General features: G+C 39.9%; 1 protein-coding gene across 1 annotated transcript in view; it reads right to left on the bottom strand.

The window, feature by feature from the left end:
• The window catches only part of C5 (complement C5), a 1,726,304-nt gene that overhangs the window by 1,686,920 nt on the left and 13,433 nt on the right, over window positions 1-25,951 (bottom strand). The window contains exon 2 of the mRNA XM_044057986.1: window positions 7,714-7,906. Coding sequence (XP_043913921.1) covers window positions 7,714-7,906 — 193 coding nt within the window. The remainder of the gene's footprint in view (window positions 1-7,713; window positions 7,907-25,951) is intronic.

The raw sequence follows: 25,951 nt of genomic DNA, 5'->3' as shown, positions 1-25,951 counted from the left end.
TAGTATGTGACAAAGCACCAACACAATTCTGAATGTCCTAAATAAGTATTAACAATGTTGAGGTTGTGCTTCCATTATGTAAAATACATCATCAATAAAATGACAGCAAATTTTCACGTGTTTGAGTTTTATTGAGAACAAGAAGTTGTACTTCCACAATGCCATACTACAATCCAAAAAGCAGATGTATGGAGGACCCAATGAATATGCATTGAATCCATTAAACTACATACCTTTCAACTGTATTAACATTATGGCTCATTTCCAGTGTTTACACAAAATATAATAGTTTTGATGATTTTGTGTTTAAAATTATAAAATGTGCACAATGGCCAACATATTTTCTGATTGCTGTATGTATGCAATGTATACATTTTGTTTACATACATGGCAGTGAATAAAATAAAGAAAATAAACTTGCAATGAATTTTGACCCCCCCCCCCCCAAAAGCAGTATGAATGTAATAAAATATTCAATGAAGGACTTTTATAATAATAAGCTTCATATTTTATAATAGCAAATAAAATATAGAAAATAAACTTGAAATGAATTTTGAATCCCACAAAAAAGTATGAATGTAATAAAATATTCAGTGAGGGGTATAGCTTTTATTGGCATGGCCTCCATATTTTTATAAAGCTACATACTGACATAGTGAGAGATTATATTAAATCCCTTGTTGAACGCTGGTTCATAATATTAGTTTTTAGTTAAAAAATATGATCCCTTGCCCCATCTCAATGGCTTTCTTATATTTTGAGCATGAATAAGGGTAACCAATCATAACAGATTCCTACCAGCCTTTACAAAGAAGGCTATTACAAAAAGAGCACTTTATCTTGCTCTCCTAAGAAGCTGCAATTTGTTTTAGGTAAAGAGCAGAGTACCTTCTACTTACCTGTGGGGTCTTCCAATTCAGAGATGCTGGAAACTTCTCTGTCATATCTCATGCGTGACTACTTATTGTTCCCTGTTACTGTGGCCTTCCTACCCTAACCCTATTCCCAACCATACCCTGTCATATTATTTTTATACTCTTTCTTCTTTTTCTTCTTCAATCAATTTTATAAGCACTTCAACGTTTGTACTATTACATCTCTCCATCAATCCATGTAAGCTTTTGCTTACTACCTACCTACTACCATTACAGATCATCCACTACCTACCACCTCCTACCAGCTGATTGCATGGCTTGTTAAATGAATTCTGGCACTGTACTTACACAGTAGCTTAGTGTGTTAGTAAGGAACTAACTACAGCCGTGACAGAGGCTGTCATCAAACATATTCACAGTTGTAGTAGATTGTATTGAGCAGCATAATATTGCCCTAGACCCCAACTAGGTAGACTGGGTTTCATGTCTTTGCTGACCTAAGATTCATGTTACCACAGTATCACACCTACCATATCCTCACAGTTAACCAGATAATGGATCACTATAGAATGGACTAGGTTATCATCCTGAGCCTGGTTGACATATTTACCAACATAAAACCATAGAAACAGCAGAAAATAACCGCAAATGTAAACCAATACAAAAAGAAGACGTTCGGGCACACCAGAAAACGGCTCACAGTTAATTTATTAAAATGAAAGTTCTACACAAGCACTTTCACCCTGCCACAGTGCAGGCTTTATCAAGTGATTCACTTGATAAAGCCTGCATCGTGGCAGGGTGAAAGTGCTTGTGTGGATCTTTCATTTTAATAAATTAACTGTGAGCTATTTTCTGGTGGGCCCGAACCACTTCTTTTTGTATATTTACCAACATGGTGAACTTCAGGGAATTTGTGGTCTACCTATATCTGTGGCTACAAAAGTATGTGTAGCTATTGCCATCCTAGCTGCAGGGACCTTTCAGCATCCAGCTGGAGAACACATGAGTACATCCCAGACTTCTGTCTCAAGTGTAATTAGTACCTTTCTTGGTGTTCTGCTGCTTCATGTTAATGAAATAAGTAATTACCTTGGATTGAAGAGGAATGATCCAGCACTATGTGTGGCTTCTACAACATAATCCACTTTCCTGAGATGCTAGGTGCCATAAGCTGTATTCAGCTGGCTATAAAAGCAACCACCACCACCCCCGGCCGCAATCCCAAAAATACAGTAGTAGGAAAGGTTACCATTCCTTCAACTGACAGATAGAGTGCAATGTACAATGAATTGTTTCCTATTTGTGTATATATATCCTGGTAGTTAGCATGATCCTCACATTTGGTATATGTTCTACCTGAACGTTTGTTTCCAGCATGGTGATTTCTTATAGGATCTTGTGGGGTGATCTATTTCTTGTGTTCTGTGCCATTAGAGACCCAATCCTTCTTGATTTCTTGCATCTTTGCAAATTAAATAGCTCCACTAATACCAAAATTAGGGACCTAAACCTCCTCAAGACATAAATAAAATAAGCTAGAGAGGGAAATTTATTATCAAGTGCCTATCCCTTCTATAGTACAGAATTCCCTTCCAAGATAAACAAACTGCCCTCCTCAAAATGAAACCTATATGATTGGATGAGTACCCATAGCTTTACTCTGGGATTTGCTTGCTTTGCTGTTCTTGAGAGGGGGGGGTACAGCATGAGAGTGAGTATTGGCAAGGAGAGAATGGTCATTATTCATTCACCTTGTATTTGCTGTAATCCTATGATCTTATGATTCATAGAGTAAGTTTGTTGGTAAGTGGTGGCATAGTGTGTTGAATACATGCTGACCCATACTTATACTATACATGTAGCCAATATCTCCCATGAATTTTATTTTCTGTTGTATTTTGCTTGCCTCACTGACTAACCCCCCCCCCCCCCCGGCCTGGCTTATGACCCCTATATGCAACCCTGAAACCATTGTTGAAATTAATTTCAGCACTGCTCACACCCAGGAAAGGAACGTGACAAAGCATGTGTTTGAGCTACCGATGGCACAGTTTTGACGCCTGGATTTAGTTAGGGGATACAGCTGTGATACAGCCAACAAGATGATTGCAGTATGCTCCATTCTCCTTAATATAATATTATAGGAAGCAGGACTGGCAGCCCAGTCACGTGATTGCATTATACCATCTATCATCAGCAACAGCAGTAGATGAGGCCAACAGACAGCAGCAGGATGAGGTACAGTCAGCAAAAGACCCTAAGCTGTGATGAGTGCAGTATATCACAGCAGTAACAAGACGGCAACATCTTGTTAACAACTTTAAGCCATGATGTGTATTGGGTAAAAGAGTAAGCATGATGCATGCACTGTGCCTGTCAGGTTTAGCTGGTGAGTACATGGCCTGGTTTCACATTAGATATTAGATCAACACTACATGAGATAGAGTGTGATGTGGCTCACAATTATTATCATTTGCTTAGGGTACCAGGAGACACAGTAACACAAGACTGTCAAAAAAATGGGTAGGGTGATGGAGTGGAAGGTGTGTACACAGATCAGCAGATGCACAGTGGCCAAGGAAGATGATAATACAAAACTGACAACAAGGATGTGGGTGTGGAATTGCTGGAAAGATAGACGATGTCAGTAGACATGTCTTCCTATGACATGGATAGGGTGTTACTACATGCCTGTCTTCTAGTGGTACTTTGCTTCTGTGAGGGTGCGGGTCTCAGGGACTCTTGTGGCATAGATCATTTTCTACTTTTTAACTTTGGCCTGCTATACTTTGCTGGTAAGAGTGTGCAGGGCTAATGACCTCCAGTGGCAGGAATGGTATGTTACTGAGTGACCTGTACCTGGATGATGTTCGCTAGTAAGGGATGCCAGTGATAGAAATAGGTAGTCATCAACATCAATGGCAAGAGGTGGCAGGGCTTCTGAAAGCTCCAAACATGGCTTTTGAATCATGGCCTCTGCAGTATCCCATGAACATATATACCCCATGTCCATATCTTACCCAGTACATTGACTTCATTGCCAGTCTGAACAGACATGATGTCTGATGTAATTTTACAGATGCCAGTGCTCATTGTGGCATTGTTTAACACCATAGCCATCACCATAAACATCACTTTATAATCTCTGCTTTCCTTGTTCTCATTTGGCAATATCATCACAAAGTCCACTTAAGACACCTACCAGCTCCACTAAGGAGTCTATGACAACAGACAGTCCCTGGATCACAGTACTACAAATCTGCTGATTACTTCCCAATTCCACCCCATGTCAGGAGGCTGCTGTAATGTTTGAAGGTATAAGGTCTTCCTATTATATTGAGCTGGTGGTTATGCCTATGGAGAAAGCAGTGTACCTCTGAGGCTAGAGTTTTGTCCATTTGCAACATTTCTGAGGCTCTCAGCTTCAGGAGATTATTTCAGCACAAGGGATTTTGTGCACACAACCAATACATTGACAGGGTGCCTACTATCTTCAACAACACATACATCATCTGTTGATGATTACTCCTCACCCAGGAGGGAGATAACTACTAACCTTACCATATCTTCTGGCTGTAGCACATCTCCTGGTAAATGAGTATCATCACCAGACACTGCAGAGGTTTACACATCAGGAACTTGTCTAGCATCAGCCATTGCTACATGATGTCTATAACTGGTTCTTCCTGTGAATGCATAAAATGTAAAACCCCATAGTGAACACCTTACATTATACTGCAAGAGTGCCCTTGTGACATGCATGGGCAGTCTGTTGCACTGCTGATGTGACTAGGAAATGAAATCTGCATTATACCTGTTTTATTAAGCTATACCAACTAGTATAACAGCTGTATATACAAACCATAATTGAATACTACCCAAGTTATCAACCAGTGGACACAGATGGCATGGATCAGGTGAGCACCAGTATCCACACCCTGACTGGGGCTAAATTTTGTTTCATCCTCTCCGCCCAGTGATGGGCTTGCTGATACTGGCAACCACCCATTGTGGTTGACCTCTGCTTGCAACTCTCTGTGCATTCTGCTTGGTATCGTGAATAATGCCAGTCAGGTAGTGGCAAATCTGGCTCATTGTGAAATTGTACCCACCCTTCATGTTTATGTTCCACAAACCAGGCTACTACACCTTCTCCCATAATGGATGGTGTGCACCCCCATCATCTGAATTCCATGCACTAGAATGTTTTCAGCAATTGCTGAAATTATTCAGCCACTGTCTGCTTTGTCCTGTAGACATGTCAAATCTTGTTTTTATGTGATGAAAGCAAAAATATGTATTGATAAAAATGCATGTAATGTTACTGAGAATGTACCTACCCCACACAAGCATGCAGTCACAATGTGTGCAATTTATACTGTGAGCTACAGTACCATGTAATAGTTCCCTACATTACATAGCCTGTAAAATAATCTGCCAATATTGAGTGCATAAACCCCAAACAAAAAGCACATTGAGAGCATGAGGAACTTATATATTATGCTACAATATTATGTAACACATCCTCACAGTGGAACACCTATAAAATCATCTGTTGATATGTTATGTATAACACCCCCCCCTAAAAAACACCATCTTCACGATATGTAACCTTTATACTCTCTGCTTACAGTATGCTGTAATACATCCCTACATTGGATAGTCTGTAAAATAGTCTGCTGCTATCACGTGTAATCCCACCACAGAGTATTTTCACAGTAGGCTACACTTATACAGTGTGTTAGGGTACCACATTACACTTCCTGACAATGAGTATCTTGCAAAATAATCTACTAGTATTGCATGGTAGAACCACCACTCCAACCTAAACAGTATATGAACAGCTGCTGTCATCACTAAGACATAAATGTTAACAATGAAGCACAATAAACCATTATGTTACATATACTAGTACCACTAGGAAATATGTGTACTGGTCCATCATGCCCTTGATATCTGAGCAGTTGTTTAAATTTTAAATGCACACTGTAGCAGCAAACCACATATACCTACAGCCATGAAAGAGTTCACAACATAATCACAGTAGCATGCCTCTCATTGACTACCAGTAATGAAAATGGTGATGCCACCCCTTTTTGTCTGTACTGTTTTAATGTTACTTTGTCTCCCCGCACAGCATCCTTCACCCTTTTACATATCCAGTCTTCTCTTGCATAATGTTCCCCTCATCCTTTCTCTCTTCATGTACTTGAAGGAGGTTCTATCTCGCCAAAATGTTGTACCCTATTGTCTCATCTCCCACCAACCTCTGACATGTTTACTTCTCTTGTGTTTTCCCTCTGCTTCTCCCTTTCCTCCACACTGTATTGTGGTAATAATGGCCATGTGATTTCAGCCACTGGAATACTGTTGTGCTTTGTCTTGCTTACTGGCATGAAAAGTCACATGAATTATACATGCACTGGCCTTAAAGTGTCAGTTTAGTGTGCATGCTGCTGATATACAAATATATTGTTCATGTTCTTGTCACTTTACTATGCAGTAAGCCATGGTGTGGCATTCTTTCATGCCTGAATATCATACAGGGCTGTGGAAGGCTGAAAAATCTGAAGAGTTATGGCCTGGATATTCACATGTTATGAGTATTTCTTGTGCCACATCCTTATATTCCTCTTTTTTTCCCATTAACTAAGAATCCTGCATCATTTCCTAATGTACATAAAGGTCTTTTTTGCCGATTTTTATGTCTCACACATATATAGCTATCTCCTTTATGTAAAGGCATCTAGACTTTTGAGTGACAATGCTGTCTTTTGTGTGGCCTCCTCATTAGTTTGATTCTCATCCTCTTTACAGTTATCCTGTTTACATCCTTTTCTTTTCCATTTTCATATATCATTTCCTTACTTCTTTCTTTAGTCATGTCATTTCTATCCTGTTCTTAAACATCCTTGTTCTTCTAATCTTCTAAGATTGTAGATCTCATTTTCCATCCATCTTGTTTATGACCATTGCTATAATTCCCTTTGACTTGCGTTTCTGGAGCCTAGCACAGACTTGAATGGGTAAGTTACCATCTATGGTTTAATGTTAGTTTTATTAAAAGGGAATACATGTGGTTGCTGTCTACCATTCAAACTGCATACCAGTCCTACTGTGTTCTATTATGTTTCTTAGTGTTTGATAATAACCAGCAGTTCTGATACAAGATGTTGGATTAATATGAATAACCATTTAAAGATATATGCAAAAATTGATGAAATATACTCTGATGATTATTGATTTATGACTCTATATCCTCTTCCAGATCATGTCTCTAAACTTTTCCTTGGGAATTAGTTTGCCTACAAACTCAGCAAAAGCTAAATGTATAAATAAAGAAAAACAACAGGCACATTGGTAGCATTGCAGATTATTTTTATCTACAAAGCCCCTGTAATCTTCTTAATAGTGGATATCCTGCGACTATGCTAACATTGTATGCATATTAATAAAATAATCGTTATAAGGCAAAGTACTCTAGGAATGGAAATTGTTAAGAACAGCCAAATACCATATACCTGTCTGCTGCTGTCTGCGGGTGTACAGAAATAAAGTAAATGATCCTTAAAATTTTCCATTTACAAAGTTAATTGTAGAAAATATTCAAATAACTGTTTCAGGACTCATGGTCTTTGCTGTGGTATATCTCACAGGTTAGGTAGGTGATATAAATGTCAAAACAGTGATACACTTAAAGTGTAACTCATAAATGACAGTAAGTGAAGCATGTATTAGTTTTTTTAAGACGTTAGTGTTCCTCCTTAGGTAATGCATTTCTGACATTAATACATTGACAGTAGAATTAAACCTAGAAAATATGTCAAATACTCACTGTGAGACGAACAGAGCCTTGGAATTTGTTAGCAGCAGTAAGCTTGACAAATCCTGAAGAAAATGTTTTTGCTTTATCTGGGTAGCTTTTAAAAGCAATCTGAATATTCATATCATTACTGTATCCAAAAGTTTGAACTGCAACTACTTCAGATGTTCCTACACGAATCACCTTTGGAGCTGTGATGAGATACCTGTAAAACAATGCATACTATAAGCAGAGACTAAATAATAGAAATAGGTTCACTGGAAAAATTATATTTCAAAGTAGTTGCTTATTTACCCCTTAGACCCATCCCACGTCTGGTATAACAGTTGTATTTATTTGTTTATTCATTCTTTCATTCACTTATTTAGTTAATTAGCTGATCTTGCTAAGTGTCTATTTTTGTGTTACCCAGTTAAATGAGCTGATTCTTGTGGATTCTTTCCAGGGGTGACCAGGGAGGGCTGAAGGAGCAAATAGACAGCAGGAATCACAGATAGCACACACAAAAGAACAATACATTACACTATAGTAAATACACATTGTATGTGGGCAAACATATACATTAAGGCAGTCTCTTCTAACTTACAGTAATAAGTTTTAAAAAAAGCCAAGGTTAGCTAATGTATACGAAGTTATAAAGAAAACCCTATCAAATGAAATCAACCTAAATCATCATCAGCAAAAGTGTATACAATACTTAGATACAGATGGACTTTGTAGAGGAGGTTAATGTGGTCACTTTGGAAGAAATAAGAGATGTGAGCATGAGTTGTGATCGAGGGGAAGAGGGAGGGCTAAAGAGTAAAAATAACAAGGAATGAGAGAGACACAAGTTAGGTAACTTAAGCTAGGAGCAGGATTCAGAATGTGTAGGCTTGGCTTATGATAGGCACATGATGGAAACCCAACTGAACTACAGAGGTGAAAACTAGTATGGTAGCTGGCAGTCTGGTTTGGCATGTGCCTAAAACTTTTTACATCCCAGTTCTATTGTTCTTCGAACTTTTCCCTGCTGCATGCCATTGTGAAACATTTAACCCTCTACGCATGTTCTGCTATCGTATCAACCCAATTTGTCAGAATGTATTTATAAACACAATCGAAGATACAAGGAGAATAGCTCACCCCAGTGAGAGAGTAGCAAATGGACTTCACTTCTTTGTTTGTTACAAAAACAGGCCAATTAATTAAAATACAGGATTCAGAAACAGTTAAAGGAGGTCGTCCAAAACTTCAAAAGTCACTACTAAGTTTGGTGGCTAAGTCTGGTCAGATTCTTTATTTTAGATGATGCCTTTTTTACCTTATTTATTTGAGTATGTCTCTGAGATTTATGTCTCAAACAGGCTTTGTAGGAAAAGCAACAGTTATTTTAAGCCTTTCCTCTCTTGATGCTACATATGAGGGAGAGTGTTAACAACTAAAGCTGAACTGAATATAATTTAAACATAAGTAGTAATTTGCACACATTGCTGAAAAGGAAACCCAGAACATGGCAAACTGAAAGGGGTTGTGAGAAAAATAAACACAATGATCAGCAGAATTATCACCTGCAAAAATCTGGAAAACTTAGGGTTATGTTACTGTCATCACAAGGTGTGCAGGAAAGATATAACGGTAGTTACAGGAGGTTTAGTATACATTCTATAACCACTTCTTTTTCTTTCATCTTTTTCCCAGTTAGGGGTCACCACAGTGGAACACCTGTCCGCTCATGATTGGCAGTGGAGTTTTACAGTGTCGAGTTGCCAGCCCTGCCCCCAACCTTCCAAGGAAGGCGCACACTCATACGCACTCATGCCTTGGGCCAATTTAGAGTATTCAATCCACCTACAGCATGTCTTTGGGATGTGGGAGGAAACCAGAGCACCCAGAGAAAACCCACACGACCACAGGAAGGACATGCAGATTCCGCACAATAAGCACCCCAGCAAGACTCGAACCAGAGAACCTCTTGCTGTGAGGTGGCAATGCTAGCAGCTGCACCACCTTGGCTGCCCACAAAATCTCAAAATGTGCTGGTTGATCAGGTCTGGTAGAACATTCTCTTCTTCCTCATCCACTTTGGACCTCCAATTTGTTTTTAGGCTGAGTCACAAGTCCCCATCTCTCACTTTGACAATGAGCAATGACAAATGGAAGAGAGAGAAAAGGCAGAGCAGATTTATTCTGTTCTCTGTCCTCTGGCTAGCATTTTTCTAATTCATGTCCCTTTACCTTGTTTCTGAGGAACTGTACTTACATAATTATTTTGCTCTTTTTATGCAGTGTACTTCACTGATGAATTACTGCTGGGTGGCATTGTATAAGCCTTGATTTCATACTTTCTTTCATTCATATGCATTTTGTATAAAGTGCATAAAAAGTCCTTAGACAATTTTGCGTCCCATTTTTTGATCACAAGGAGCTCCACACCTTATTAATTAAAGACCATGTAATAAAAACTACTAAAGATAGTTCAATCTGATACTAAACGTTAGCTATATAATTAATGTGGCAAAATAAGCAGATTTGCTTATTCAGTTATATTTGGTACAGTTTGCTGTGACACAAAACAGGAATACTGACTGTAGTATGTACAACACAAAAATAAAGACAATGTTATAACTTCCATGTTGTTCCACAGTGCAACAGACCAGACAATATCTGCAAATGTGCTTTATACCTTTCTTTATCTGACAGTAACGTTAAGTAGAAAACAATGTGTGACCTAGTTTTCAGATTACACGCTATACGTTTGCTGCTTTAGGACAGCATCAGGTACTAATAATGAGCTAATAATTAATATGTAAACCTTTATGTCCACGTTTATATATGCATTTAAGTAACCATGAGTTTATAATTGGACTTGACCCAATTTCATCAGAGACGCAGGGAGAACTGCTTACATAAGAAACATATACAACGGTACGTTATTATAACAAGAATACTGGTGACAATATGATATTTTCATAGTTGTAACAGTGGTAAACACAATAGTGTTTCAGGAGCAGTGATAGCAAATAAATAGAAACCAGAAGTGGGTCAAGCAGATACTATTCATTACAATGAATTTGTCATCAGTACATTTGTGACGCTTATAAGACAGGGAAAACATCAACAATATAAAGATTTGTCATCAATACATTTGTGGCACTTATAAGACAAGGAAAACATATCAACATTATCAAGAGTTAGTAGAGAAGCCAGCTTGTAGAGTAAATAAACTTGCTATGTAGTTCTTCACCTGCGTATTCTGGGTCTATATTAGTTAACCGAAAACTGAGTTAAGCGAAACCCGTTTGAGTGACACGCAATGAGCGAAAGTCGCAAATATTGAAAGAATAAACGAAGATCGCTGTAGGGAATTCTTCCAATTTACTTCAATGGAGTGCGATCTTGGAGTTGGTATATTTAAGTAGGGGGGGTGGGGTGGGGGGAGGCGCAGGGGGGCTTTTCCCCTGCATAAAACAGTGAAATACTTTGCGTATTACTTCTTTTATTTCTCTTCTTCAATATTTGTGACTTTCGCTCATTGCCTGTCGCTCATACAGGTTTCGCTTTTCGTTTAACTAATTTGGACCCCATATTCTAAATAGTTTTTTACAAATTCAAAGGCCAATGAGCTAAAGTAAGCTGACATTTAATGATGTGCGTTCAGTATTTAGTGAGTTAGCATGCTTGGAGTAGTCGGTAATAGTAAGGGAAGTAGACGTTGCTTTATGGATCACATTCTCTGTCTATATGTTACAGCTGCATTTTAGGCAAAGCAGAGATGATGTCTCACAGTGTTTTTGAAGGTAAAGGTACTGAGTTCCCTTCTTATATTTAGAGGTAATATGTTCCAGTTTTTAGATACAGCTACAACAAAGAAACGGTTGCCAGGACAGTTATGAGAGAAGGGGTTTTAATGAGAAAATACTCTGGAATAAACTACCTATCTATATCAAACAAAGCTCCTCATTAGCACTCTTCAAGAAAAATCTTGATGATTGGATGGGAAATAGGAAATTCACCCTGGGGATCACCTCTGTGGCTCTGCTCGACAGTGGCACAGGAAAATAATTTTCTTGGGTGGCAAAAGCCAGGGTACCTTTTAGGCTGGGCTTGTATAGTCCCCAGGGCCGATAGCCTAGTACCTACCTATGAACCTATGAACCTAAATGATTATAGAAGCATAGGCCACAGGTAAGGATATGCCAATTTTATAAAGAAGTGTGGACATTTTCCTGCATGTTGTAGGGTGGAGTGAGCTATATCCCCTGTGGAATAGCACTGTTACTTAGCTTTAGGCACTTAGTTGCTATGATAGGAGGTGGTAGGATTTGGGTGGAGTGACCTGAGATATACATTGATACATGATGGTATGTATGACTGTCTAATATGGAAGTGGAAAAGGAACATGGGTTATAACGAAAGATGGAAAATGCAGAAAACTCAGTGAAATCTAAGCAGTGGTGGTGGCTAAGCACAAGTTGGGGATTAGAAATCATTTTGTCAGTTTGATAGAAGTACTATAGTGATATGTGTATCAAATTTGAGAGTAGAGTACAAGGTAATTCCATTTAGACTGAAGTCTGATACCAGCTCTATTTAATTATTTAAGTATTTAATTATTATCTAGAATAGTAATATGGAGAGCACTATGGATAGCCATCTAGTGCTCTGTTGCATTAAAATATTTCAGGAGGATGTTGTGCTTTGATTTTGTTTTTTGTTTTGTTTTTGTAGCATAAAATATGGAAAATGTGAGTTTAATTTTGTTTTATATCTTTTCCCTGAGTTTGTATTTTTTCAGAGATGGTGTATATAGAGATTGTGACTGTAGGAGGTTGGCCCCACATCCAAGATGAGGTAGGTCCCATGCAAAAGCAATTATTTAGGAGTGTTGTACAATCTTCTGAGTGTCAGAACTTGAGAGTATGATTTTCTGTAACTTTAGACATTTACACAGTGATTAATCAAACATCAGTTAAGTAGGCTGTAATTAATCATAGTAAATTTAGTAATATAATCAGTTTCTTAGTTTCAGACTGACCCAGATAGAAGAACTTTCATTTTGTTTTCCTACTATTGTGTTATACCCTTTAATACTTATTGCAGAAAATTATAGTGTCACTTGTGTACTGTAATACAGATACAGGCTGACATACTAAAGGCATACCATTGACAAATATGTTGAAAAGAAGGGATCTAACAACTGATCCTTGTGGAAACCTATGATACATAGGTTCATAAGTATTCACTAGCTGATTGATCTGTGAAGATCTTAAGAAAGCCTAGCCCTGCATTCCCATGGCCATTATTAGCCTTTATGGCATACAATATGAATCTCCAAAGATGATTCACATAAGTATATGTTGGGTACTTACATGTTCCCCTATCCATGAAGGGCCAGTGGTGCTAAAGCAGGGGTTAATTTGTGGTTACTAATCCATTCATCCAAGTTACATTTGAATAGAGCAAAATAAGTATTCTTCCTTATGTGGAGAGGAACCCAATTCCATAGCAGTGGTATTCTTTCTGTGTTACATACCTATCCCTCCAGCATATTCTTTTATCTTGCAAAAGAGACTGAGATTCCTTGAGCAAGTGTCTCTTATACCATTGGCCTTCTGAATGTGCAATAGGTCTGACAGACCAGGGTCTGTTGAGACTCTATGCATGAGGTAGAGGCTGCTTGTCAGTAGCCTGTATGATACTTAGAAGAGATATAGGTCTTTGACATGGTTTATGAGTTTTTTATGATTTAGGCCTTTATTGTTTTTTTTAGTAAGGAAATACTGTGGTCATTCCAGCTATATAAAGTGTTTGCACACATACCAAAAGGAGCATTATAATCAATAATCAGTCTGAGTGTCGAGTACAGAGGAACACTTATGTCCCTGGATCCGGATGTCATACTCATTGCTATAAGCTGTGCAATGAAATAACTTCCTTATAATAGTGGATGTCCTTCCCTTTCATTGTTGCAGTATTCATTATATTAGGCATACTTTGCCAAGGGCAGCCTGACATCCAACTAGTATACCAAAGCCTTTAGGCTGCTTTATGGTATGCCATATATCATGCATATGCTCCTCAGATAGTGTAGGGCATAAAGGTGATATCTAGACATACAATCCATAGAGCTTCTTTGCCACCAGTCTGAATGCCATGCCTTGATCTTTGGTCTAAATGCCTGTTCCATTGCTGGTTCACCAAGCTGCTGTAGATAAGTGCCCTGTTTGGGTTCTTTTTTACTTATCTTCTTTTATTGTTGCTTGTGGGGTTTCTTGTCATCCAAGAGGGGTAAATGCCAGTGTGGGAGACAGATTCCCCATAAAGACCACCAAGAACAGTGTTTGTTTTGCCTTGGCGCATTGCATGACCATACGTCCTGTTCCATCTGTCAGAATTTTGCACCTAAAGCCTTACATAGTAGACTCTCTTCTTTGGTGTTTTATCTTGAAAACCAGCGTCTTAAGCTTCTCACAAAAGACATGATGGAGGGAACTTCCCACTCCAAGGGACAGCTGTCAGTGGAAAAAGAAAGCCAAGAAGTCTAGGCCAGAATCTTCTGCTTTTCGGCCTCCACTGGACATCTCGCCTGAGGTGAGTAAATGCCCAGAGATTTGCCTGGCTTTATTGTTGGATTCCTCTGCCACAACCAGGTTGGAGGCCAGTGGGGATCTGACTTTAAGCACATCTGAGGAGGCATTGCAGACGTCTGTTTTGGACATTCAGGGGGGAGCCACGGCTTATTATCTCTGAGAGGCCTAACAGTGTTTCCCAGATATTAGTCAGAGAAGAAGTCCCTACTACCCTTACTGAATGCCTTCCGGCCTTCCAACTTTTATAAGGCGGATGTCCCATTGAAGAAAAAGCAAAAGACAACATATTACTCCTGCTCCTAAGGATCCACAGAGTGAATGTCAGCCATTCACTCAGGGCTTGTTTAGTGCTTTGATGGCATTGAAACCTCCTCAGGGGGTTTCTGTTCCACCCCCCCCCCCACCTTGGACCACTAATCCCCTAAATAGACCCAGGGAACAGGATTCCTCTGAAGAGGAGCTGGATTCAGATGAGGAATCCCTTGCTTACTTTTTTCAGATTCCCTCTACGTTGGACTATGAGTCTGAGGAAGAGGAATCTACCAGTCCTGATAATCCCTTTTAAGAGATTTCTTCTGGGGACATAATCTCCAGGATGATGGAATTCTTTAAATGGGATTGTTTTTAGGTTTCTGAGGGTCATAAAAGATATTATGAGGGCCAAACCTTAACTAACATACCAAGCCAGACTAGTCACAGCTAGATCTGATTTACTATCTAACCTCCTATACTGCTCACACATTTTCACCAACCTACATACGGCTGACCTTAATAACCTAGAATCCTGATATAACAAAATAGTGAAGTTTGCCATCAGTCATCCCCATAAAGATCATTATTGTTCAGTTCTTCAACAACTTAACTGGCTGGAACTTCACAACTTGTTAACATTAAACCAGCTTACCTTCACCCACAAAACCATTCACAACCCCAGTAACTGTCCTGCAATTTCGAGCCTGGTCCAATCACATGTCAATAGCAGGCCTCTCAGGTCTTCCAACAGGCTATTGCTAAAAGTAACCCAGTCTCACAACTACCATGGTAACTCCCTCTATTCAAATAAAATAGCTAAGACCTGAAGCGCTCTTCCTCAGCACATTCAAAACATTCCCAGCTATTCTTCTTCTAAAATAAAATTAAAAGAGTATCTCAACAACAACTGGCTCTACCCCTGTAATTCTCCTGAATAATTCCTCTCTCCTAGTACTTCACAACTCTCTTCAACACCTTTAAACAACTTATCCTTATCTCCAGTGTTTTGAACTGATTAGTTTGCTGTCTGATAGAATTTTTAAGTACTCCATTATCAATATATCTTTATTATGCTACGCTCTATGTTTGCTATCTAAATAATTTTGTTAGTTACTCTTTGTTAACATATGTTTTTTGATTGGTTTGCTCTCTGTTAAATTTTTTAAGTACTCTGTCATTAATATCTCTGTATTATGCTATGCTCTATGTTTGCTGTCTAAATAATTTAGTTAGTTACTTTTTGTTAACATATGTTTTAATGTCTAATTTATATCTTACTAATTGTTTTCCATTTCCCTAGTTTTTCTCCCTGGGTGTCCACCGAAAACAGACTACAGGTCCAGTCAGACACTAGCTGGTTAACAAATGTAAATAAATAAATAATTATTTGCCTTTCTCTCTCTCTTTCTGTTTGGCTACAGTTTACTCAGGATTCATGGGTCCTGTCCATTATTCACCAGGGATATTTCATGGCTTGGAAATCCCTTCTCCCTTTTATGGTATTCTTCAGCCCCCTCAGGAACAACTCTCCTTCTTTCCAGAGGTGCTGCAGGACCTTTTAACTCAGGGAACTATTCAAGAGGTACCTGTATCCCAAAGGAGGAGGGGATTTTTACTCCAGGATGTTTCCAGCACCCAGAAAGGGGAGTGCTTGGAGACCAGTTCTAGACATCTCTCATCTAAACACTTTCTTTAGGTGCCCTCCTTTAGAATGTTAACACTTCAGATTTTGTTTTCTCTTTTGCTTCCTTAGGCCTATATGGTGTCAATGGATCTCAAGGACCCATATCTCCATATCCTGATCCAGCCCCTTTTCAGGAAGTTTTTACTTTCCTCTGTTGCTTCATTTTCAGTTCTCTGCTTTCCCGTTTGACCTTTCTACTACCCCAAGGGTATTCACCAAATGCCTCACTCCTGTGATTGCTTTTTGCAGGATTTAGAGAATTCAAGTATTTCCTTACTTGGACAACCTTCTTTTTCATACATCCTCTCCAGAGATCCTATTGCAAAACGTTTACTTTGCCATTTCCCTTCTGCAAAGCCTGGGGTTTGCAATACATTTCAAGAAGTCCTTTCTGGCTCCTTCTCAAGACCATGTTTTTCTGGGGTGCAGAATTCAGGCTGTGCCTATGCTGGCATCCCTGCCTCTTCCCAAGGCTTTAACACTCATTTCCTTCTTTTAAACTCTTCTTCCCCTGGCCTCCATAACAGCAAGTAAAATTCTGAGAACTTTGAGGTTCATGACTTCCACCATCCCTATGCTCCCTCTGCCCAAACTCCACATGACAAAGTTTTAGTGGTTTCAAAAGTGAGTTTGACTTTAACATGCGCATCCCCTAGAATTTGTAGTTCCTCTTCTACCTTGCTTCAAGAACGAACTTCATTACTGGGCACCAAGGGTATTCACCAAATGCCACTGGCACAGCTATAGGGTTAAGATCTCATCTGAGTGGCCAAGCTAAGACCTCCAGCACACTCTCTGTCCAACCAGTGCTTCATGTCCCTGCCGAAGTAGCTGACACACACACACACACACACACACACACACACACACACACACACACACACACACTCACACACACTTTGAGATTTGACTTATATACAAACCCACAGAAACTCCTGGGGAAGGCTGGCACAGGTTTACTAGCTATGTCCCCTTCTGCCCAGACTATAAGGTAGTTATCACTGCCACCAGCCAGCTCTTTATCAGCTACTCTAAGGCCCTTACCAAAGGTTGCCCAATCTTACTGTGTAATGTTACTATTATCCATATGGTAAGTGTGACCAAGACTAAGGCTATTGGAGTGGCCTATACAGTGTCACCAAATACATATGCAAGTACCCTAAGAGCTTAAATATTACTAAACAAACCAGTCACAATTAAAAGGTTTAAATATATTTAATAATTATAATAAAAGACTAGGTCAATATTCAATAATTCAGCACAGTCACTACAGAGTTCAGAATCACAGGAAATATTTTAAAACAACATTGCAGGACAGTCTCAAATAACTACAGAAAACATCTAAACTAATATTTACTATATTTCTATCTATATCTAAGAAAGAGATTAATGTACCATGATTACTTACTGTTAGCAAAGCAAGTGCTGATGAGAGGATGTTTCCAGATCCAAAAACAAATACAAAATGTGCAAAATCTGTCTCTGAGAGAGTTCTTAAATTACTGTCAAATATCACTGCTGGATCAGTTTAGATTACATCACTCTTTGTCCTGCCTTCAGTTCCCAGGCTACCAGAAACTTAACAAAATTTTAGCATCTCTATGTGATAGGTACATATGTCTCAGAAATTTGCCTAGAACTGGAAGAAACATTTAAACACTTTTACATTTGAAACCTAGTAATTATTTCTGTTTCAAGACAATAGGAAAACCTGTAACTCTAGACATTGTGTCTGCTCTGAGCTGAAACAGAGATAACAGAATCGTAAAACAATTTCCACTTATTTTCTTGAGGTTTTGCAAGTTAACTCTGTATGTTCCAGCTTCTACCATTAAAATATACATTTGCACAGGCATATAGTTTACATTCATTTCTGTTCTTTCCCAGTAGGGTATATTGTGGTTACATTCTTGAAGCTCAGTACATAACATACAGTTCTCTTACATTTGTAAGACAAGCACATGAATCATACCACTATTCACAAATGACATATGATTATTTACAAAATTCCAGACAGCTGGGCTGGCAGTGTCACATTTCTATATAAATCATATTAATATTTTCAAGTGACTTATAATTATTTACACAATTCCAGATAGCTGGCAATATTACCCTGGTGTCACATTTCTCCCTTCCCTGAAAACTCAAGCTAGTTTTTCAAGTGACCCTTGAGAAACACTGCTTGAGAGGATTGAGCCCATCTGGGAGTACCTTACCCCATTCCCTGTCTTGAGATTGCAGTTGATTTGGTATTGCTGACCCTAGTACAGTGCTGCACTGTCTCATCATATGCCTGCAACTCTAGGCTCTACCACAGTAATTTGGGATTTTCCTGGCTGGCTCCCTGTAGCCATAGATCCTCCTCAGACTCCTCCTGCCTTGTACTGCAAATACTTAGCACAAGGCCCTTCCTGTCATTGTAAGGTTTCATCATGTTAACATGATACAATTTCTTCCTCTGCCTCCTGCTAGCAGTTCTACCATGTAGTTAACATCACTGACCTTCCTTACCACCTTGTAGAGTCCCTCCCAAGCTGCATGCAGCTTGTTGTGTCTGTCAGGAATGAGAACCATTACACTACAGCACTACAGCATACTCTCTAGTTCAAGCGTTCTTGTTATACCAGACCTTTTTCTGCTGTTGAGCTTCTGCCAGGTTCTCCTGGGCCAAGCCCATGAGTTCCCTGAGCCTTGTCCTGAGGTTTAGGACATACAGGACAACAGACTCCTTGTGGGATTCACACTCACCCTCCCATTCATATTGAATCAAATCTAGAGGTCCTCTCACTCTATGACCATACAGCAACTCAAAGAGTGAAGAACCTGTGGATTCCTGGGGCACCTCTCTGTAAGCAAACAGATGGGGCAAATATTTGTCCCAGTCCATCTTAAACTGGTTTTCAGATGTCCGTAGCATGGACCTGAGTGTAGAGTTTAACCTCTCAACAAGACCATAAGTCTAGGAATGGTAGGGGGTGGTCTTTAGGTGCTTCACCCCACAGTACTTCCACAGACAAGCCAGCAGGTCTGACATGAAATTGGCTCCTTTGTCAGTCAGTATTTCTTTTAGAAAACCTACCCTGCTCAAAATTTTTAACAAAGCATTTGCCACCTTTTCTGCCTCAGTGGAGGACAGAGCTACTGCCTCAGGGTATCTGGTAGCATAATCTACTACCACTAGGATATACTTTTTCGCTGTGGAACTTGGGCCCCACAATATTCATAGCCACCATCTGAAATGACACGTCAGTCACAGGCAAAGGCATCAAAGAAGCTTTCACCTTTTCTCCTGTCTTGCCTACCTTTTGGCACTGCTCACAGGTCCTGCAGTACCCTGTTACATCTCTGGAAATCCCAGGCCAGTAGAAGTTCTGCATAATATGTCTCTTTGTATGCTTTATGCCTATGTGACCTGCAAAGGGTATATCATGGGCTATGGCTAGAAGTGCCAGACAGTAGGCTCTGGGCACTACCAACTGCTGTATTCCCTTACCCTCTAGCCCTCCTTCAGGGGTCCACTCTCTATACAGTAACCCTTTGTCCCAGTATACAGATTCCCATTTCCCTTGAGAATTAGGTGCCTCACTAGCTACCTCTCTCAGGTCTTGTAATGTAGGGTCTGAGAGCTGAGCCTGTCTCAACTCTCTCTTTGTAACCCTTCCCAGCTCCCCTTCCACAGGAAGTCTGGCATCATCTGACAGTGGTACCTCAACATCAGCCTGGGTACTACTGCTCACCTCTGTCCTTGCAGTCACTCTGTCCAAGGGAACATCAGTGCCCACAAGCAGCTGTGGCTCACCTTCAGTCTTAGTGCTACAGGGTAGCTCCCTCCCTGAAGTAACCACCTCATCAGTCCTGGCTGCAAGTATGTGGTCTGTCTGGGTCTCCCCCAGGCTACCAGTCCCACATGCTTGTCTCCACGCCTGACTGCGTGTAACTGCATCAACACATGGTACTGCATTAGCAAAATCATTCCCTATCAAGACATCTGCGGGGATATCCTCAAACACACCTACTTGCTTGCTTCCATTTCCACCCACCTGGTCAAGGTGAACCCTAGACAAAGGTATTTCAAATGGGGTCCCTCCTAAAGCTCTGCCTGGAGTAGATTGCCCAAGTATTGCTCCTCTGTAACCATTGTAGGCTTCACAATGGTTAGGTCAGAGACTGTGTCTGTCTTAGTAATGACCTCATTCCCATTCACTAAGAAAGAATATAACCTCTTGTGGCAATTTGGTACCATTGTTGTCTCGAGAAAACTTACTGCTGGCATTTTGTCATTCTCACTTACTGGCTCTCCCAACTTTTATCTATATGCTACATGGCCACACTGGTTGCATTTAAAACATTTAACCCTTGGTCCTGAATGTGTGCCTGGACTAGTGTCTTGCCCTGGTACTGGTGGATTCAGTTGGGGCAGTTTGGGCTGCCCACCATGGGTTCCCTTAGACCCATGAGCAGCGCTGGGTGTCCCTTTCCTGTGCAGTGATGCCCTGCTTGCTTGGTATAGGTCTCCTTTCTTCCCCAACTTATCTACAGTATTGCATTGTCTATCAGCTAATCAGATTATCATGTCCTCAGGCAAAGTGCTAAGGGCTTGTTCCCTCACCAAAAGGTCTGCCAGCCCTTCAAAAGTGGTGACCTGACATCCTCTCACCCACCTATGAAAATAAGTGCTTAGTTCAGCAACATATTCACACACACTTTCATCTGCCTTGCATCTATGTTCACAAAACTTTTTTCTATAAGCTTCAGGTGTTAACTTAAAACATTCTAGCAAACAGTTCTTTACAATATTATAATGGAAACAATCAGTATCAGACAGTTTGGAGAGAACAGTTACAGCTTTACCATGGAGTAAGGGGGTCAGGAACTGTACCCAGAGCCATTGGTCAGTATTATACTGTTTACATACCCTTTCAAACATATGAATGAAACTATGAAAATTATCCCCCTCTGTAAATTGTAGAAGAAATTTACTGACCTTTGTTTCTTCTGGTGTTCAGTTACTCTCTTCCCCATTACCTCCATGGCTCTGGCGAAGAGTCAGCATCTCCTTTTCATGTTGCCTCTGCCTGTAGACATCGCAGCTTTTAATTTTCTTCAGCCTCAAGATGTCTTAAGTCTCTCTGCTGCTTCTATATCCAATCACTTGGCCTCTAGCTCAAGTGTCTTTAACTTGAGATGGAATTTAAGTCCTCTGTGGAAAGGTTGAACTGTCCATTTTCTGAGAGTTGTACATCTCCACAGTGAGTCTTATTATCCTCCTGGTTGCTATTCTGTGATGCAGCTGTGACTAAAGCTGCAATCATGTCTGCTTTAGCCAGGTTGATATGCACCAGTCCTTTAGCCTGGCACATCTCAGCCAACTGGCTCCTTGTCATCTTGCCATACTCCACTGCTGACATGCTTGCCTGCTCTCCATGACTAACTAAGCTAACAAAAACATTAAATAATTGTGATATGAACTCTGAATGTTTACTGTGTGGCTGATTGAGAGTACAAACACCTTCAGTAACCACTTTACACAGGCAACAGGAATTCAATATTCACACAACACCACAAGCCAATTAGTATGTGATGTGGCTATTTCACCACTATCAACCAATTAATATGTGATGTGGCTATCCCACCACTGTCAAACATTTAATATGTGACATCCCTACACTGGCCCAGTAATCAAGGAGCATCAGTCCTCACCACTAGCACCAGTGAAGGACGTACACATTGGGAACATGACAAGTACACACACAGTAAAGTACAGTTTCCCTTAAGGGTACACAGAGATCACAGTCTGGGTCTGGTTTCTCTCCAGGTATCCAGTAAGACTCCCCACTGGCACAGCTATAGGGTTAAGACCTCAGTCGAGTGGCCAAGCTAAGACCTCCAGCACACTCTCTGTCCCACCAATGCTTTGTGTCCCTGCCCAAGTAGGTGACACACACACACACACACACACACACACACACACACACACACACACTTTGAGATTTGACTTATATACAAACTCACAGACACAACTGGGGAAGGCTGGCACAGGATTACTAGCTATGCCTCCTTCTGCCCAGACTATAAGGTAGTTATCACTGCCACCAGCCAGCTCTTTATCAGCTACTCTAAGGCCCTTACCAAATGATACCCAATCTTACTGTGTAATGTTACTATTATCCAAATGGTAAGTGTGACCAAGACTAAGGCTATTGGAGTGGCCTATACAGTGTCGATAAATACATATACAAGTACACTAAGAGCTTAAATATCTCTAAACAAACCAGCCACAATTAAAAGATTTAAATATATTTAATAATACATAATAAATGAACAAGACAATACTCAATAACTCAGCATAGTGACTACAGAGTTCAGAATCACAGGAAAATATTTTAAAACAACATTGCAGGACAGTCTCAAATAAATACAGAAAACATCTAAACTAATCTTTACTATATTCCTATCTATATCTAAGAGAGAGATTACTTTACCCTGATTACTTATTATTAGCAATGCAAGTGCTGATGAGAGGATGTTTCCAGGTCCAAAGACAAATACAAATTGGACAAAATCTATCTCTGAGTTCTTAAATTACTATCAAATATTACTGCTGGGTCAGTTCAGATTACATCACTCTTGGTCACTTGCCCTAAGTTCCCAGACTACCAGAAACTTAACAAAATTTTAGCATCTCTGTGTGAGAGGTACATATCTCTCAGAAGTTTGCCTAGAACTGGAAGTCGTAAAACATTTAAACACTTTTACATTTGAAACCTAATAATTATTTATGTTTCAAAACAATAGGAAAACCTCTAACTCTAGACATTGTATCTGCTCTGAGCTGAAGCAGAGATAACAGAATTGTAAAACAATTTCCACTTATTTTCTTGAGGTTTTGCAAGTTAACTCTGTATTTTCCAGCTTCTACCATTAAAACATACATTTGCACAGGCATATAGTTTACATCCATTTCTGTTCTTTCCCAGTAGCTCAGTACATAACGTACAGTTTTCTTACATTTGTAAGACAATCATATGAATCATATCACTATTCACAAATGACATATGATTATTTACAAAATTCCAGACAGCTGAGCTGGCAGTGTCACATTTCTATATACATTATATTAATATTTTCAATTGACATATAATTATTTACACAATTCCAGATAGCTGGACTGGCAGTGTTTCCATGGTGTCACAGCTTGTCTTCCTCATTTTTTGGTGTTTCATAGGGACAGGGTGTCCTTGCATACTAATCCTTATTTTATGCCCATGTGGTCAGTGAGCGACATTAACCTGGTCTGTGAAATCAATAGGACTTGTTGGCAGGACAGATTCAGGTCCCAGAGACTCCCTCATATGTTGAATAGACTCCATCTCTGCTTCAAGCAGAGTACCTCATTATCCCTTTTTAAGCGCAATCTGGATAACTGGATGGGAAACAGAAAAAACACCCCTGGGATTCCACCTGTGTCCTTGCTGGGCAGGGGCTTTGGGTGCTGACTTGTCTAAACATAGGCTAAACTCTTGGCTAGGCTTATTAGGGCCACAGGACCAATAGCCTAGTAACTTCCTGTGATCCTATGCATTATCCCTTAATCAGTCTATTCATTTGCCAACTCTTTTCCCTTCTCTGCAGTCTGCCAGTGAGAAGGTGCTGAACATGCTGGATATGCATAGACAACTCAGATTTTATTTGGATAAGACTAAGACTATTAGGAAATCTGAGCAGCTCTTTGTTTCCTTTCATCTTAGATCCTCATGATTAGCTGTTTCCAAGCAATCTATTTCTTCTTGGATCTCAAACCCTATTTCATTTTGTTATTCTTTTCATGGCAAGAGTCTTCCTTATTCTGTTAAGGCTCATTCTACTACAGCTGTGGTGTCTTCTGGTGCTTTTTTAAGGGTTAGGATACTAACTCTATTCTTGAGGCAGCTATCTGGACTTCTGTGCATACATTTATCAAGCACTATCATTTGGATGGAATTTCCAGAGCTAGAGCTGTGTTTTCTAGGGCCATACTTCATGGCTTCCTAGAGGGCTCTGCTGGACCTTCCTCCTCAAAGTTAGTTCCTGAGCATTGGCAGTCTCCCTAATGTAATGAATACTGCAATAGTGAAATGGAAGAACACACTACAGTTGTATAAAATCTTACCATAATGGTAGATGCCCTTCTCCGCCTCCCCCCTGGTGTTTTGGTCTTCTGGATGTACTGATAATCTCTTTTTTTCCTTGGACTGGCATTTCTACTGGGGCTCTCAGTTCTGAGGATGGTATACCTGGATGTCACCTCTATGCCCTGTGCTATGCCAGAGCATACACATGATGTATGGCATACCTTAAAACAACATAAAGGCTTTGTTATACTGATTGGATGTCAGGCCGCCCTTGGCAGCGGATCCCTAATATCATGAATACTGCAACAGTGAACAGAATGACATCTACCATTCTGGTAAGATTTTACACAACTGTGCAACACATGGTGATCAAAGGACTGTCTATTGTCAACATAGGTCCCCAGATCTCTAACTACAGGATCAGTTTAAAGGGGGTGTTGTCAGCATGGTAGTTACAAAGGGAGTCATGCTTACCAAAGGACATGATTATGTATTTCTTGGCATTTAGTTTCAGTCCATAGTTTTGGCACCAACTATTTGTTTGAGACAGGTCCTCTTTTAAGATCATGATGCCTCTGGGATGTCTATGATGGCACCAAATTTACAGTCATCTGCAAACTTGGTCAGTCACAATTACTTGACATTACCTTTGACCTCCAAGAAGTAAATGCCAAAGAGAAGTGGCCAAAGGATTGAATCCTGGGGCACTCCACTAGTCATAGTTTTTTTTTTGGTAGAAATAGAGCTATCCACCCTTATTTCCAGTGTTCTAGTTAGGAGCCATTTTCCTGCCCAGTGAGTTACACAGATGTTATCATTTAGTTGGGAGAATGTATCTATGATGTTTGAGTGTGAGATCGTGTTGGATACCATTGCAAGATCCAGATATGTACTGTGCACTGATTTGCCATTATCCATCTCACTGACCTTTCCCAGGAAGTTAATCAGCTTAAGTAGGCAGAACCTGCCCCTGACAAAACTGAACAGAGTTGGGAAGAGAGTCTATAGGTCACCTGTATCCATGTTTATTACTCCCAGAATGATCCTTTCCATAAACTTACAAATGAGGCTTGTCAGGCTTATGGGTCTATAATTACACCACCTTTGTACAAGGGAATGACTGTTGCTGTCCTCTTTTCATAGGTTCATAGATTCATAGGTATGTACTAGGCTAACAATAACAGGGGGCTTTTTAAGCCTTACCATGGATTCCAAATATATGACAAGTTCTGGTGCCCTTAGTAAGTGTAAGCAGGGGCTTGGGAGATTAAATATTTATAAGCAGGAGCCTGGGAGATGAACCATTTACAGGTTACCTGTGTCCATTTCAGACATAGGTACCAAACCAGGAATGAAATTCCTGTTTTCCATCCAGTTATCCAAGTTACACTTGAATTGAGTTAGGGAGGAACTCTGGATGGACAGCCTGTTCCAGAGAAGGGGTAGTCTCTAGGATATTGGCCCTATTTATATCACAGACAACATTTAAGTCTTTAGAATGGGTATTTTGTTGCTTTTTCCTTTTGTGGATATCCAGGAAGTCCATCAGGATGGGGTCCAACAATGCCTTGAATGCTAAGGTATAGATATCCTGTAAGCAGCCTGTAGGGACAGTGTTTTGAGGAGGTCTG

This window comes from Protopterus annectens, chromosome 16.part0 (assembly GCF_019279795.1).
Source record: "Protopterus annectens isolate FY-2018-M chromosome 16.part0, PAN1.0, whole genome shotgun sequence".
In the NCBI taxonomy this organism is placed as follows: domain Eukaryota; kingdom Metazoa; phylum Chordata; order Ceratodontiformes; family Protopteridae; genus Protopterus; species Protopterus annectens.
This window is presented reverse-complemented; position numbering and strand designations above follow the sequence as displayed.